The 16,397-nt window shown below is 43.8% G+C and overlaps 2 protein-coding genes across 10 annotated transcripts in view; one reads left to right on the forward strand and one right to left on the reverse strand.

Annotated features, from left to right (window-relative positions):
* Positions 1 to 281: 281 nt before the first annotated feature.
* On the reverse strand, positions 282 to 15,989 carry NXNL1 (nucleoredoxin like 1). Of its 5 annotated transcripts, none has more exons than XM_083599889.1 (8): positions 13,972 to 15,989; positions 8,616 to 8,711; positions 6,974 to 7,905; positions 4,433 to 4,533; positions 3,761 to 3,910; positions 3,429 to 3,655; positions 2,655 to 3,029; positions 282 to 1,819 (listed from the first exon to the last, which is right to left on the reverse strand). In XM_083599889.1, exons 7-8 carry the CDS (start codon positions 2,978 to 2,980, stop codon positions 1,522 to 1,524), a joined length of 624 nt encoding a protein of 207 aa, XP_083456015.1. In that variant the 5' UTR covers positions 2,981 to 3,029; positions 3,429 to 3,655; positions 3,761 to 3,910; positions 4,433 to 4,533; positions 6,974 to 7,905; positions 8,616 to 8,711; positions 13,972 to 15,989; the 3' UTR covers positions 282 to 1,521. The 5 variants fall into 5 exon arrangements, with proteins under 5 accessions (XP_083456015.1, XP_083456014.1, XP_083456016.1 ...); XM_083599888.1 differs by having other exon boundaries at positions 6,974 to 8,408; XM_083599890.1 differs by lacking the exons at positions 6,974 to 7,905; positions 8,616 to 8,711.
* Positions 12,412 to 16,397, forward strand: part of SLC27A1 (solute carrier family 27 member 1) — a 42,006-nt gene continuing 38,020 nt past the window's right edge. For 2 of the 5 annotated variants that reach the window (XM_083599859.1, XM_083599862.1), the window contains exon 1: positions 12,481 to 13,193. In XM_083599859.1, coding sequence (XP_083455985.1) covers positions 13,099 to 13,193 — 95 coding nt within the window. In that variant the 5' untranslated portion in view covers positions 12,481 to 13,098. Of the gene's footprint in view, positions 13,194 to 16,397 lie in introns of all 5 variants that reach the window. The other 3 variants (XM_083599860.1, XM_083599861.1, XM_083599863.1) reach the window with 3 other exon arrangements.

Raw genomic sequence — 16,397 nt, forward strand, 5'->3', positions numbered from 1 at the left:
AGCTCAGAAGCAAAACTAAACCACTAATCTTTCTCTTTTCATAAGCAGTATATGTTTGAAAATGTTCCCTTCTCCTTTTTATGCCTTCTTTGGTGATGCCGTATTTTGTTTGTGCACTTATCTATCATTTTTTATTTTTAAAGTTTATATACCACCCACTAAGCTTCAAAGTCATTTAGGAGAATCGTAATTTCAAACAGCACCACAATAAGACAAAAGCTACAAAATCAGCAGTCAACCAATGACACAGTAGAAAATAAAACCTGACAAAGCAATGCCTGTTGAAAGCCATGGTATGTTTTTTACAGATTGATAAGAAGAACCTGAAGTTTCTAGTATGAATGTGTTCCACAAGGAAAATGCTACCACACAGAAGGCCTTGCACCAAGTGAATGTTAATTTGGGTTTACAGTAGTTATTGTCTGAGCCTAAAGCAAGTTGTAACAGAATATTCCAGTGATGGAACAGGGAGAGCCATATGAAAGCAGACACTACTGTATATAGTAAGCAAAAAAAAAGCACATCTGCATGCATTTTTTTAAATTTATGCATTGATAACTTCTGTATTGGACTACTGTAATGCGCTCTGTGTAGTGCTGCCTTTGAATCATTAAAGTTTTATTATAATTAAGTGGTATATAAATGTTAGGAAATAAATAAAAGACAGTTCAGAAGCTGCAACACCTGTCCCCCAAATCCTGCACTGGTTGCCTATTTGCATCCAATACCAATTCAAGGTGCTTATGTTCATGTACAAAACCCTACATCATTTGGCTTCCCTGATAACTGAAGAAGCACCTGTAAGATCAACAGAGGAGGCTTTTCTGGTGGAGCTGGCACCCCTTAAAACTCTCAGGGCAGTGGCACATAGGAAGGCTTTCTCTGCGGTTCCCTGCCCATTTAGGGACTCCCTCCCCTTGGAGGTGCATCTGGCACCACCATTGTACTTCTTTTGCCGATGAGTCAAGATACACCTCTTTGCCCAGGCTTTTGGGAGCAATTGAGTCATTTTTGACTGAGTAGTTCTGCTGCTTCTACACAGTAGCACTGTAATCCCTATGTTGCTTTAATTATGGTTTTAAGTGATGTTTTACTGACATTTAATATGTTGCATTGAATGTATGCACATCCTGGCACGCTGCAGTCAAGGGAGGGTAGCAAATTCAAGCAAACAAATCCACATGGGCATCTTCTGCTATTCAAGTGGAAGGGGCAAATGCTAGACACAGTTCCCAGGAGCCACTGAAAATCTGCATGAACAACCCTCACCCACCAGACTCCCACATTCTATGCTTTCACAAGATACTGTCCACACACTTTCATGACTATCTTCACAGTCATAAAGGCTAGAATTTTTTTTTATAGAAAAGTAAAAGGCACTTAGATTTTCAGAAGCCTGAAATCTGTTCTCAGTAACAATTTCTGTGCTTGTAGGTAACAATCATTATCCTGCACACAGGCCATGGGTTGGGAAGAGTTAAGCTCACCTACAACAAAGCTACCATGGGAAGAAATGTCCTGTCAGGAGAACACTTCTTCTTCGTTGTCATCTTTGCTTCCCCTTCTGCTTTTGTTGCTTGCAAGCTTGTATTTGAGCCGGCGGATGGGATCCATGATGCTCCTCAGAGCCACGTTGTCAAAGTCCTGGGCCAGGAGGAAGTTCCTCTCCACCAGGTCAGCTGCCTCCTGCCAGTTCCTGAAGCAAGCAGGGCCCACCTGCTTAATCTCCTCCACTGCGTTTGTAGCAATGACTTCTCCGTTTGGTTTCAACACCACCACCACTGGGGGGTTTGTCACAGAAAATCTCAATTCCAGTTCCCTGGAAGTTAATACAGAAAGAGAGATGAAGCTCCAAGGTTTTGAATAAAAGTTTGAAGTCTGGAAAACAATGAGTTTTGCTTGTTAGTTAGTTAGTTAGTTAGTTTCAAAACCGAATTGCTTGCATGATGATTGCTCATTTCCTTTGCCCAGCTACTAACTCTGAGCATATCTGCACATTATATATCATGGGGATGCCACCAAAAACCTCTGTGTCAAGTTCTTTTCCCCTGCAACATATAGGATCACTTACTCAGTATTGTGACATCATCACGTTATGCATTTTCCCACCTTCAGTAGTGGGAGCAGTGATCTCCTCTTGGGAAAGTGGACTGGCGGTGGCCCTGGTGACTCTGAAGGTGAAGCCAAGTCAGGAGGCAAGGGTGGAGCTTCAGGGAGACAGAACAGGGTGCAGAAAGGCACCCCATTGGGATGCTCCCTGGGGAGGACCCTCCTCCCCTGAGGACTTTTGGTATTCCAGGACTCTGACGTGGTTGGTCCTATTCTGCTGCGTCCCGCCCAGCGGTTGTCCTTGAGCAACTCCCCCCCCCACCTCGTCCTGATCTGCACAGCCTATCCACACCTCCCGAAAACTCAGTCCAAGGCATGAAGGAGAAGCTACCCCTTGCAATTCAACAGTTCACCACATGGGTGTGCTGCACAACTATGCAGCAGCTCCTGGCAAAGGTCATAGAATCATAGAATCTTAGAGTTGGAAGGTACCCAAGGGTCATCTAGCCCAACCCCTGGCAATGCATAAACTATGCAAATATGCCTCTGGTGACTCACTTTGAATTTGGCCATTGTCTAAGCTGTCTAAGCACTGGAATCCCTACCTCCTGAATTCATCCTGGAAGGGCAAAAACAACCATCTCTTGGGCATGGTCTTCAGAAACTTGTCTTGCTTCTCCTCAGTCTCATCCAGTGAGACAAAGACCAGGACCAGCTGGGATGCTCTCTCCACGTAAAATTCATCTGTGAGCCTCACAAAAAAATCTTTCAGGATGGGTGCAAACTCTTGGCATCGAAGACATTCACCAGAGCCAAAATACAGAAGCATAATCTTGTTCTCCAATGCTCGGGTTAGCTCACGTTCCAGCTCCAACTTATCCTTGTCCTTGTTGTTCACAATCAGGGTCTTGTTGGTAAAAATGGCAGCCATGGCTTTAGACTGATTGTTGTGCTAATGGTGCCATACACCAATTTTAAGACTGAAAAGGAACAAGAAGGCAGTATCAGGGAAATTATTCTTTTTTTAGCTTCATCATGCATTCATAGAATTTATTTTTATTGAATTATTGATTCAAGTATGCAGGGTGGGGTGAGGGAGTGTTAGAACGGACTGTACTACTTCAGACTACAGGTGGGGAAGGCATAAAAAATATAGGTGGTGTAAAAAACGAGAGATCTGCACATAATAAAAACAAAATGCAACAAATTATTTGGTTCCCCACATTCTACCACTGCCCAGCTCTGCCATTATTTGTGAGGCCCCAAAATTAAGCACAATGAACAGAATGTTGGACAGACTTGACAAAAGGCCAGCTTCAAATCCCTGCTCAGCTATGAAGCAAAATGGGAGACTTAGGGTCACTTTCTGTCTAACCTACCTCTGATGGCAGCTAGCGAGGTTAGCCAAGGAGCAATAAATGGCTATTGCCCTTACCAAAAACCATTTCATGGCAAGCAATAGATATCAGTGTGACTTGGAAAGCACTACACAGACCTCCTCTGGCAAATCATTCCATTTGGAACTAGGTTTTCCCACAAAGATCTTGAGAAATAAGGCATTTCTGTTCAGGCTGGGACTTTGCCAAGACTCCAGCAGTGACAACAACTACAAGAACAAAAAACCATTATTAAAGGTCTAGAGGGGTCTTAAGAAAGTCTTGGGAATGCAATCTAGTCTGTACATGTTAATGATACAGTCAGACTGTTGTACCTTCCAGGTGTCACGTAGTGTCCTCCCAAGGATGGGGACTCCAGTCTTCTTCTAAGCAAATAATACATCAATGTGGAGGGGAATCTTGGACATAAAAATCACACAGAAACACTGTTTTGAGCTATCTCGCTTGCCAGAAGAACTCAGAGGCTGTGGAAAATAACAAGGATTAACATCAGAATGACTTATGTGAACTATCGGGAAAGATTATGAAAAGCAGTAGAAGTATGAGATGATCAGATCCACCCCCCGACCTCGGAGCATGGTGAAGTCCCCCTGAAAAATTATAATTTGGCATAATATTTGGACTGTTTGATTATTAAATAATATGTATAATTCGGAATATATGATGAGGTTGATTGGATTGTTGAAATGGAAATATATATATATATTTATATATATATATATGTATACATCAATGTGATACAGTTCCATTTTTCTCACCTTGAAGACATCTCCATGCCCAGAATAAGAAGCCAGAGTTCTTACATTGTTCAGTGTTTTGTATCATTAGAAACCTCCTTCTGTCATTCCTTGTGCAGCTGAGATCCTCCTCTTCACATTTCAGTGTGACACTAGCCTTGCCTTGCTGCTAGTTTGGATCACTGACATGCATGACCTTTTATGCTGGATTTCACCTCCCTCCCTATTAATAGAATCCACAGCCAGTACCTTAATCTTCTTAAAGCAGACCTTTGGAGATAATATGACCCATGCACTGCTTGCCAGAAATCTGTTCGTTGTACTGATAGCTTCCTGGGCAGGTGATAATCCTGATGAAATAAAAGAAAAAGAGTTACTTGGTTGTGCTCTCTGTGTCATCCTATAATATTGTTTTTTCACAAGTGTGCACAGCTATGGTGACTTGTTGGCAAACAAATACATGTAGTAATTAAATTATTTCTACTCCACATTTCCATAAGATGTCCAAGGCAGCCTAAAACCCTTAAAGCTAATAAAATTAGAATACAAAAAAACTGAGATAAAAGATGATATGGCAGGTAAAATTCAAGACTGAACAACAAAAAATTGAAACACCCTGTGTGTGTCAAACAAAACATACAATCAGGGAAAAAAATAAAAGCAGATTACCACAGCCCAAACATCTTTCTAAAGTAGAAAGGTTTTCACATGGCAGTGGAAGGTCACCAGGGGAGTGAGAAACATGGGCCTTCCAAAGCAAAGAGCTTCACAGACTGAATGCAGACAAAGAGAAAGAAGGCTCTCTACCTAATACCAAAGCCCCACTTTAGATGTTGGTGGGAACATAAAGGATGACCTCCATTGTTGCTCTAAAATAAGTCTCAAAACAAAAAACATATTCTCCTACATTGTGTAAGAAGCATGTAAAAAAAATTAGCCCCCTGCGCAGCTCAAAACACCTAAATTATCCATAAAAATAATAAATAGCAAACCAAACACCAAAATATAAGGGCAGAGTAAAATATCTCATAGCAAAACATAGAAGGGAATAGAAGACTGCACTGAGCTCTGCAACAATCCCTCTGGTTTGGTTCATACATTGTTTTAAACCAAATCATACCTGTAATGGTTCTAGGGGTTGCTCGTGCGTAAGCCGGTGCCAACACCTGGCTGGGTTGCCTGAGTGAACATTTTCTGTCCGGACAGTCAGTCACCCGTGGCTGTCTCAATCGCTGGCGGAATCCGTCAGTGGGCGTTTCTTAAACTTCTTCCAGCAAATAAGCTCTTTGACACCTAGTCTCCTCCTACTCTTCCTGCGCGGAAGCCTTCTGCGCAAGGAGGGCGTAGGCAGCGGAGGACCCTTACTCTCCCCGCTGGGAAGACTCCCTCGGCATCTCCGGAATGCGGTTGTCATGGAAACGTTCCGCCCTTATCTCCCGCTTCTCCTGAGCCCGCGCTTCCTGGCGTACACCGATCGCAAGCGCAGTCTTTGTGAGTTCATCCATCGACCGCGGGCGGGGCGCTCGGGACAACTCGTCTTTCACTTCAGGGGACAAACCCGCTTCAAACAACATTTGCATTGGTTCAGAGTCCAGATCCCACCCGAGCTTGTGGACTAACATCGCAAAACGCGACCAGTAGTTTCTGACGGACAGGCCCCCCTGCTTGCACCCCATCAGCTCCCACCGTGTCACGCTTTGCTCAACCTCGCTGGAGAACATCGCGTCCATTCCCTGGTAGAATTTCTTAAGATCCTTCAATGCATCATTCTGCGTCGCCATCAGGGGCCTGATCCATTCGCGCGCCCCATCCTGCAGATGTCCCACAATGTAAGCCACCCTCTCCCCGTCATCCGCAAAGTCATTTTTCTGCAATTCCAAAGTGTACTGAATTTCCATTCGGAAAGCATTGTAGTCTTGGGGCTTTCCACCAAACTTGTGTACCAGCCCCGGGACCTTCCTCCCTATCAGGGTGACCCTGACCTGTGCATCCTGAGCCCGTCTCTCCTCCAGCCGCACAGACAGGGTAGCTACTTGCGCCTCCAGGTCTCGGTTCCTCTCGACCAGACCTCGCACCATGGCTTCTTGCTCTGTCTCTCCGGCCAGCCCTGTTTGGCTCATTGTGCTGCCTCTCCGGGGCTGCGCACAAGCAATGTCAGGAACTGACGGATTGCTGTAATGGTTCTAGGGGTTGCTCGTACGTAAGCCGGTGCCAACACCTGGCTGGGTTGCCTGAGTGAACATTTTCTGTCCGGACAGTCAGTCACCCGTGGCTGTCTCAATCGCTGGCGGAATCCGTCAGTGGGCGTTTCTTAAACTTCTTCCAGCAAATAAGCTCTTTGACGCCTAGTCTCCTCCTACTCTCCCTGCGCGGAAGCCTTCTGCGCAAGGAGGGCGTAGGCAGCGGAGGACCCTTACTCTCCCCGCTGGTCCCGGCAAGGAGTCATGGGACCGCCTCGCCGATTCCCTCATCTGCCCCCCTTCTCCACTGGTGCTACGCTGATTCTCTTCCCCAGAAGATGGGCTGCCCCTCCCCATCCCAGGACGCTCTCTGGAATCCCTCTGGAGCTTGCTCTCTCCCTCCGGCACTGATGGCAGTTCCCTGACAATACCTAAGCACGAAAGTGCATGTAGCATTTACAGCAAAAATTGCATTTGCTTTGGGGGCCCTGCAAGCCATGGTTTGACTTATCATTATGTCTAAACTCAGGCTCATGGTTTGCTGTGCTCTAGAAGCCTGTTGGAGTTTGGTGTACATATCAGTAAAGTGATATATGTGCTGTGAACAGACCTGAGATCTTCAGATGAAGAGCAGTTGTTGTTTAGTTGTGTCCGACTCTTTGTGACCCCATGGACAAGAGCACGCCAGGCACTCCTGTCTTCCACTGCCTCCCGCAGTTTGGTCAAACTCATATTAGTAGCTTCGAGAACGCTGTCCAACCATCTCGTCCTCTGTCGTCCCCTTCTCCTTGTGCCCTCCATCTTTCCCACATCAGAGTTTTTTTCTAGGGAGTCTTCTCTTCTCATGAGGTGGCCAAAGTATTGGAGCCTACGCTTCAGGATCTGTCCTCCCAGTGAGCACTCAGGGCTGATTTCCTTCAGAATGGATAGGTTTGATCTTCTTGGAGTCCATGGGACTCTCAAGAGTCTCCTCCAGCACCATAATTCAAAAGCATCAGTATATTAATAATAATGATAATAATAATAATAATTTTATTATTTATACCCTGCCCATTCAACTGGGTTGCCCCAGTCACCCTGATAATAAAAAAGTACAGAAGTAAATAGTTTGGTAAAACTGCTGGTTGAAAGAATAAAAAAACCTGAAGTTTTTTTTCCTGGCAAACAAAACCATTATTAATACAAGCTTACATGTGGATGAGGTTAGCAAAGGAAGGTCCGATACCAACTGACTGAAGATGGAGGAAAGTAAAGCCTAGGGAAACACACTTTAATGACAGCAAGTCATTACTCAAGAAGGAATCAGTGAGAGAAGAATAGGTTGCCTTCCTGTCTATTGCTGCCACTGCCCCCCCCTCCAGGTCAGGTAACTTATCACATGCATTGTTGCCTTACTCCCACATAATCAAGGTGTGTACTTCGGTTACCACTTGTGGTTTGTCCGGGGGGCGGGCAAACAACCCATGAGCCCTGGATTGGATATACAGTAACCCTAAGTCAAACACTGCTTAGCTCCAAGTAGCACAGCAACAGCAGCAGGACCTGGGTAGAAAGAAAGTGGATGGATTATTATTTTTGGTGAATATCCACATGCTCACTTGTTCATCCACACTTAGCCATGAATTGGGAAACTGAGTCACACAATGGTTCAAAATCTGGGAATTTCTTAATATGCCAGATAATTGGGAATTTGCTTGGCATACAACAATGTGTGTTATCCTCAGAACCAAATTCAAGAATAGCTGGAAAGGATGTTTTTACTATTAGTGTTATCTTTATTATTATTATTTTATTACTATATCACTGTATTTTCTTCTTGTACATTATTCTTGTAAATCACTTTGTAACATTATATTATGGTAAGTGATTTGTATTCAAGAAACTAAATAACCTGTTAGTGTCTTGTAATATGACTCTCTCTCTGTCTGTGTAGCTCTTGACTCACTTGATACTACAGGAAACCCTCCCCCAGCGAACAGTTCATGTGAGTTCTCTAACAATAGGGTTCAGACAATACTATCAGATTCAGGAGTAATTCTGCTGATCTGGAAGTAGAGGAAAGGTCACTGGAACATCATGTACACAACAATTTCCATCATGATAGAAAGAGAAATTGAACATAATGTCCTATCAAGGTTTTGCAGCTGAACAATTTGTACTGATTAATTTATGAGAGAAAATATGTCTCTCAAATAAATCTACATTGCCCACTGGTTTTGGAAACAAATGCTTCTTCAAAAAATAATACTAACCAGAGGCGCTTCATTTTGAATAGCTGTTACATCTTCTAGAACATTGTGACTTTTAACACACAACGAATATTCCTCTTCTTTACATATGCCACAGTTCTATTTGTAATAATAAAAGGAAGTAACTTCAAGCAACACTACTTAATAGTGTTTCCTGCTTGTGAAATGTTTAAATGTTATGGTTATGAAAATGTCTTGGGCTTTCTTCTCCTCACTTATTTTTTATTCCCCCAAATAATAAGCATTTTTGTTTTGTTTTGCTTTTTTAAAAATAATTTTTATTAAGCACAAATTAGAAAACATACCTATTTACAACAAAATAAAATACAAAAGAAAAAGAAAATACATATAATAAGTGTTTTTGGAGTCTCAGTGCCTTGCCACTAGAACAGAGTTTCTTTAAAATTAGAGTATTTCACAAGAAAGCTAATAGTTCTGTTATAAGAATTTTAAGGTCATATATAAAAAAATTAAATGTTCATAACTGTACAGTGGTACCTTGGGTTACATACGCTTCAGGTTACAGACTCTGCTAACCCAGAAATAGTACCTCGGGTTAAGAACTTTGCTTCAGGATGAGAACAGAAATTGGGCGGCAGCGGTGCAGTGGCAGCAGGAGGCCCCATTAGCTAAAGTGGTGCTTCATGTTAAGAACAGTTTCAGGTTAAGAATGGACCTCCGGAACGAATTAAGTACGTAACCAGAGGTACCACTGTATATATAAACCACATGTCTGAAACCCCACAGATTAGGTCCTGAACAAATTGACCTCAAATAATTCTCTGCAAGGTCAAAGTGGGAAACCTCCCCATTGTCTCTTTCCTCACAAATCCTGTCTTAAGGGCACATTCAAGATATGAACATGGTGTGAGCCTGTGACCTGTGACCTAGATTCAGGAATTAAGTAGTTATAATAACAAAAGAGTAGCCAAAATCCAGATAATGCAATCAGGTAACTTGCCAGACAGGAGATAAACAACGCACTCAGATTTCTGTTGTAGACCACCTTTTCTGTGATGTATGCATGATGTTTCTGGGGGTGGTCTTGGACTCCAGGGCGGGCAATTTAAAATGTCTATATAAGGGTGGGCACACCTTTGTTCTGGGTCCTCCTCCTCTCTCCTGCGTGTGGGGGAGCACCCTGTTGCAACAGTTAATAAAGATCAGGCTTACTAGCTGCTTTTCTTCTCAATATTCTCTGGTTGGTCTCTGTTATTTTCTCCTACCGATAGAGAACCTACAAAAGGACTCTATATGGGCTCTTGGGTACCCCATAAGGGAAAAGGAGCAGTTTTTTTACTTATATCAGTTCTTTACCTGTATTAGAAATAATTTGGACAATAAATCTCCTATTGAAGTACTATGCCCATCTATTTTCATGAAAACAAATCAGTTGCAGATATCAGTGAGGAAGACAGCATAATCAGTTTGCCTCCAATAATAGTCTACATTAGCAATTAGCATAGAAGTCATGGCATTTAAGTAACCTATGTGCAGTATTACAGGCACCAAAAAGCTACCTTTATTTTGGCAAATTATGGACAGACCAGCCATTCACTATGGGGCAAAATGATGAATTTGACTGATCTGATCCATGGTTTTTATTGCACTGTGAGCCATGACAGTTATACATACCCGCCAACGTTTCTCCAATGAAAATAAGGATGCCCTATTCAACAACAATATACTCCACTCATCTGACTGGGTTGCCCACTGTGGGTGACTTCCAACATACATAAAAACACAATAAACCATTTTTAAAAACTTTGCTGTACAGGTCTGCCCTCAGATGTATTTTAAAGGTTGTATAGTTACTTATCTCCTTGGCTCAGGAGTCACTGCATACCCCCCCCCCCCAAATTCTGGGGTCAAATCAGAAACTGTGATGGCTTCTGTAAATCCAGGACTGTGCCTGGAAAATTGAGACACTTGGAGGGTCTAAGTTATTTGGATCATGGATTATGCTGTTTTCAAGTCGCATTTTAATCAATGTTTTATATATATGTTTATATATATGCTGTTAGCTGCCCTGAGCCCGGTTTTTAAATCAAAATCAAAATTTATTATTATTATTATCCAGCAGTAATATCATTTTCTCTTAACTATTAAGTAAATTAATGCTTTGTTAAAGTCAGAATTGGAAAATGGACACGACTGCCAATCTATACCGGGATGAGTTGGGTTTATATATCTGCTCGGTGCTGAAGAGCACAGGATGACCTTGGACAAATTATTTGTTTAACATTTCTCAGTTATTGAGGATAAAATGAGACATCCCATATGCATTCACTTGTGTTTGCTAGGAGGGAAGAATTTATCCACACATGGGATCCCATTATGATCCTATCAGCTGCACTGGGTTCTTCGCTCCCTCATCATCTAGCAGCAGCCATTTGATTGTCTGTGCTGGAAGATCAGTTCCCAGCAGACTCCTCTGGTCCCTGGACTATGTAAACCACTCTGGGGGCCTCTTTGATTATGGAGCAGAGTTAAAATCCTGTAAATATGTAATACAGTGGTACCTCGGGTTACATATGCTTCAGGTTACATACTCCGCTAACCCAGAAATAGTGCTTCAGGTTATGAACTTTGCTTCAGGATGAGAACAGAAATCATGCTCTGGCGGCGCAGCGGCAGCGGGAGGCCCCATTAGCTAAAGTGGTGCTTCAGGTTAATAACAATTTCAGGTTAAGTACGGACCTCCGCAACGAATTAAATACTTAACCCGAGGTACCACTGTACACAGAAATTTGTTTTTCTTAACTGTGGATTATCAACAAATTGCATTACTTCTCTATGAGAGAAGTAACCCTTACTTGCTCCTGTATTTTGAATGCATACTCTGTTTACTTTTTACTACTTAGAAAAGCTGCCTTCCCCTGTATATGCAGCAGGGACTGGTGCTTGCTCAAACAATTTCTAATCATCTCCTGAAATATGAATTCTCCATTAAAAGTACCATCAGGCGGCAATGTTATGACCAACTATGATCTTTCTATAGGCCTGCATTAGATGTTTAATAGCCTGGAGTCTGGCTTATGAACTTTGCTTTCATAGACTTGAATCGGATAAGGCGGCCTACTGAAGTTAATTAAAGTCATGTTCAAATACAGTACCTATGTCCAAAATGTAAGCAATATAACTTGAAACGGATTTCTCTTGTCGTAAGCAAATTTATGTAAGCGTTGACATGAAATTCTTTAGATTAGTAGCTTTAAGCCTTTTCAGACCTGCCATAAATGCCCAGGGAGGCCTTTCTTATCCCCCCCCCCCGATATTTAAGAGGTGCTGCTGCAGCCCAGCTTAGATGGGGCTATAGCCCAGCGGCTGACTGCAGCCCTCCAGTTGAAGAGAGGGCTTCAGACGAGAGCAGACGTAAGAGAAAAGCAAGAGTCGCATTCTGTGTAGAGAACTGTCGAGTTGGAAGGGATCCCAACGGTCATCTAGTCCAACCCCCTGCAACTCACTGGGAGTCTTGAGTGCAACCCTGACAACATTTCTGGAGCAAGCCTGCAGAGGCCAGGGCGGGAAGCGGGCCGTTTTCTGAAGAGAGCCCTTTCTGTCAGTTCGGGGGGGGGGGTGTCTGTCGAGTTGCTGCCAACGGACAACAACCAAAACCACCCAGTCAGTTATCGAAAGAGTTGCGTTTGTGTGAGAGACAGACGGACGAGGAAGGCTGCACAACATTCCCGAGCTGTCCGTCCCATTGCCAAAGCTGAGCAGGAACCCCGCCCCCTCTTTCCGTTCCGCCGCCTTCCCAGCATCCTCGCCTTCCGCCCTCCCCCGTTTTCTCTAGGCCTCCCGGGCTCGATGTCTCGGGGCGGGGCTTTTGCCTCCAGGCCCCGCCCCCCGGGCCCGCCGGTGGAGTCGAGGGGCGGCGCTTCCTCTAAAGCGGCCGTCGGAGAGACGGACGGACGGGCGGAAGGTGGAGGAAGCCTCGCGAGCGAGCGGTGGGCGGTGGCGGCGCGAGGTACGGGAGCTGGTGCGTTGCCTTGACGACGGGGGCGCTGCCCTCGCCACGGTTCCTGAGGGGGCGGGGGGCGCCGTGCCATTGCCTGGCAACGGAGGGGGAGAGCGGCTGGGAGGGGGGCGCGAGAGATGGGGCTCGGAGGGTCGCGGGAGGAAGCCTGGCGAGAAGCCCCCCCCCCGGACCCGCGGGCTGGGTAGGGTGCCATCCCGGTGCCCCATAGGGATGTCATTTTACTGTATTGTAAAACTGCCTGTATAAATGAACCCTGGCACACGATGCATCCATGGCCACTGAAAAGACTAGCCAAACGGACAGAAGACGAGACAGGATGGCAAGAGGGAGCTAGCCAGCCAACATTTTGAGAGGTCCTGTGCTAGGAGAATGTCAGGAAATGCCATTGCATGCATATAATATGCCAGAAGAATCCGTCTGACCACTGCGGGAATCAGAATGCTGGACCAAATAGACATTTGATTCAATCCAGGAAGGCTCATCTTCCATACTTGCAGAAAAAAGATGAAAAATATTTCTAAAATCACCTGTTCCAGGTCTGATCAACCAAGAATCAAGCTGATGCTCATATTTCTACGCAGGCACGTTTTTACCAGAAGGTAATATTTACAACAGAACCAAACTGGTGCTGGTTATGACTCAGATGTATCATAACTGCTTTTAGTCACCACACTTTAAAAGGGGGAGAGGAGGAGAAAAACAAATCCAGAGAGCATGTTGGATAGCAACGCATACAACTAGATACAACAAAGAGTCCAGAATTTATGACATAAGGAAAAGTTGGTGGAACTGTGCTTGTTTAGCTTAGAGAAATGAAGATTAAAGCACTACATGATATCAGTTGGCAAATATCTAGACTGCAATAAAGATCACATGGAGCTGTTCACCTGAGTCACAAGGGAAGGGCAAGAATCAAGTTGAGACACAGCAGATTTAGGCAGGATAACAGAAAAAGCTTTTGAAACTTAAGCACAGTTAGGTGATGTAGGGAATTTGGAGAGTCATACCCACCCACCCAAAATGTTTTTTGACAAGAGATGAGCAGACAGAGGAATCCCTGCAAATTCAGTAGACAATCTGCAAGGCACTGAAGGCCAGTCTTCAAATCCCTTCAGGTGATGTGGTTACCTCAGTCCTAAATTCACAGTTCATCACATAAAAAGAGCGTGGGGAGAAAGCTCACCATGCTTATATTGTCACACATTGTGCTAAAGCAGCCATAAGTTATGTTAAATCAGTACACACAGTTAAGTCTCATGGCAACCCTCGGTGCCATCAACCTAGGAAGATACCTGACCAGACTTTCCAAAACTTAAAACAGTTTGACTAAGCTGGCAGTTGGCAAAGGAATCTCAACATGTCAAAACATTTTCTTACCCTAAGGTTACTGCCTTCCACAGATAACATGCCACCAAACACTGTCTCCTGAAGCTCTATTCCCAAGACACTCTTTTTGAGGGATTCCCAAAGCCGACAGTAAACCTGGCAAGATCTTTAAGTCCTCTTCCTAATGTTGCCAACTGTCCAGAAAAAAGAGTGGGGGCGGGCTTATTTCTAGCCTTCTCTTGTGAATAAATGAAATGGGGAAGCCACTTTCCTTGCTCAGTCGAGAGAGCATGAGACTCTTAAGAGATTCTTAACCCCATAGTCACATTGTGTGAAAGATTCTTGCACTGCAGGAGGTTGGATTTAGATGAGCCTTCTGGTCCCTTCCAGTTCTACTATTCTATGAAATAAACTTCTATCTAGAAATGAAGTGGCCCTATGGGGGAAAGGGACAGCCCAGCTGAAACAGGCATTGTTATTGGTGTTTGCTTTCATGCCACCCTCTTCTGTGCATTACGTGAAGAAGTATATCTGAACCTATTACCAATTAATCTCTCTTTGCACAGAATTGTTAATTTTCTGACAGGGCACTTAAAATTTAGTTTCTAAAGTTGAAGTTTTTGTACATGGAATTAAATATTTTATTCCAGTCTCTGTGGGAGACTGATTATTAACTTTGAATACAGAAGCCAGTGTGGTCAGACTCTAATATAATAAAGATCAAACATGGATTGCCAAATTGAGGAATAGGAAATAATACATGGATTTACCAACCCAGATGAATAGGACATGTGTGATTATTGACAGCAATAGGCCTGTGTGTTATATTTTTATCCTGCCCCTTCTATAAAGAGCTCAGCGTGGTGTGTATAGGGGTTATCTTATTTTATCCTTGTAACAGCCCTATGACATAAACCGGGTCAAGAGTTTGTGACTGGCCCTGTATCACTCATAGCTTCATGACTACAGAGGAGTATGATCTTGGGTTTTCCCTGCCTGTGTCCAATTATCTGGCTGCTGCATTACATTGACTTCTTGACTAGTGACTGTACAAAGCACAACCTTATTAACTCTGTGTAGGGCTGTATGTACAGTATACACCCCCCCCAAAAAAAATGTGCCAAGAAAAATTCTGCTTGTAGAATGAATTGTAGGGATCAAATATATGAAACATTGAACTTCTTTGTAGAGTTGTTTTACTCCCTTAAACCCCCAACCCTAATGTAAGGGTGGTTGGAGGGACCTCAGTGCACCCTGATTTCACTGAGTGGGTCAAGAAGATCCTTAGCAGAGCTATAAGAGCTGAGGTGGACTGAGGTGTGCCAGAGGCTGCTGCCAGAAGTGCCTGGACAGCCGTTTAAATGAAGCCATGAAGTCTCTTCCTCACACTCTTCTAGTCCTACTTCATACATGCCTTAGGGCATCATCCCCTTCAAGACTCTCAAAGAAAAAGCCTGGATTGTGAGTAGGGGCATGCTTCTGAAAACTTGGTTTGGGAGTTAACATACCACAGATGTGAAAAGAAGGGAAAGGCAGTTCTTGAATCCCAAGAGCTGGCAAACTGGCTTGCAGGATGTCATCCTGGTGATGATAGAGCTCCCATCATCCACAATCCAGGAGGAGGAAAGGCTTAATGATCTGATGATCTTTTGTGTAAGGATAACACAGACATTTTAGTCCTTACTTTGGACAGAGAGGATGGCAAATGGTCCAAGGTAGGGCTTTTTACATCTTAACTATAGGTGTAGCTGTTTTAGAAGTAGTTCAAGGGGCTGGTTCTGTTCCTCAGAAAGACTTTGATCTTAGAGTAGTTCAGGAGATTCTCCCCAAATCCAGGGGGCAAAACCAAGTTACACCTTTCCTTGTGGCACTCAGCAATACTCTCATTGTGGAATTGGAAACAAGGGGGAGAAAAATATATGAATGAATAAGGAGACTTACAACAGAAAATGTTACGCGTTACCTGCTTCAAGATGCCATTCATTAATTCACTGGTTGCTGCTGAACTTCGAGCATGGTGGTGACAGTTCTCTGTGGGATCAGGGCAACAAGAAAGCAGATACCTACTGCCTCATGCAACCTGTACAAGGCATTTGGGCATCACACACAACTTTTATAGTTGCAGAATGAATTGCATTTCCTGAATACTGTAAATTGGTGTAGTGAGTTTTTGCTTCTAAGACTGGAATTTTAAAAGAATTTGGCAAGAAGTGGAATTCCAGAGAAGAAAGGGAATATTATATTTTATTGTTGATGCAAGAAGGAATAGCAACTATGCGAGAAAACACTGGGAACCCTTTGGGGATAGTAAAACCTTGTTTCCTAACCATTGGAAGACTGCCTTGTGCCCTTGAGTTTTAAGAGTCTTGCATGTAACTATTCTGCATATAGTGCCCACTGCAGTTTTGACGGGAGCAGCCGGTGTGGTGGGAGGGTGCTACTGAGTTGTCCTCTTGACACTGACTGGTGTAGCTGCA

The sequence above is a fragment of the Podarcis filfolensis genome (genome assembly GCF_964270895.1).
Source record: "Podarcis filfolensis genome assembly, chromosome: 2".
NCBI classification, from domain to species: Eukaryota; Metazoa; Chordata; class Lepidosauria; order Squamata; family Lacertidae; genus Podarcis; species Podarcis filfolensis.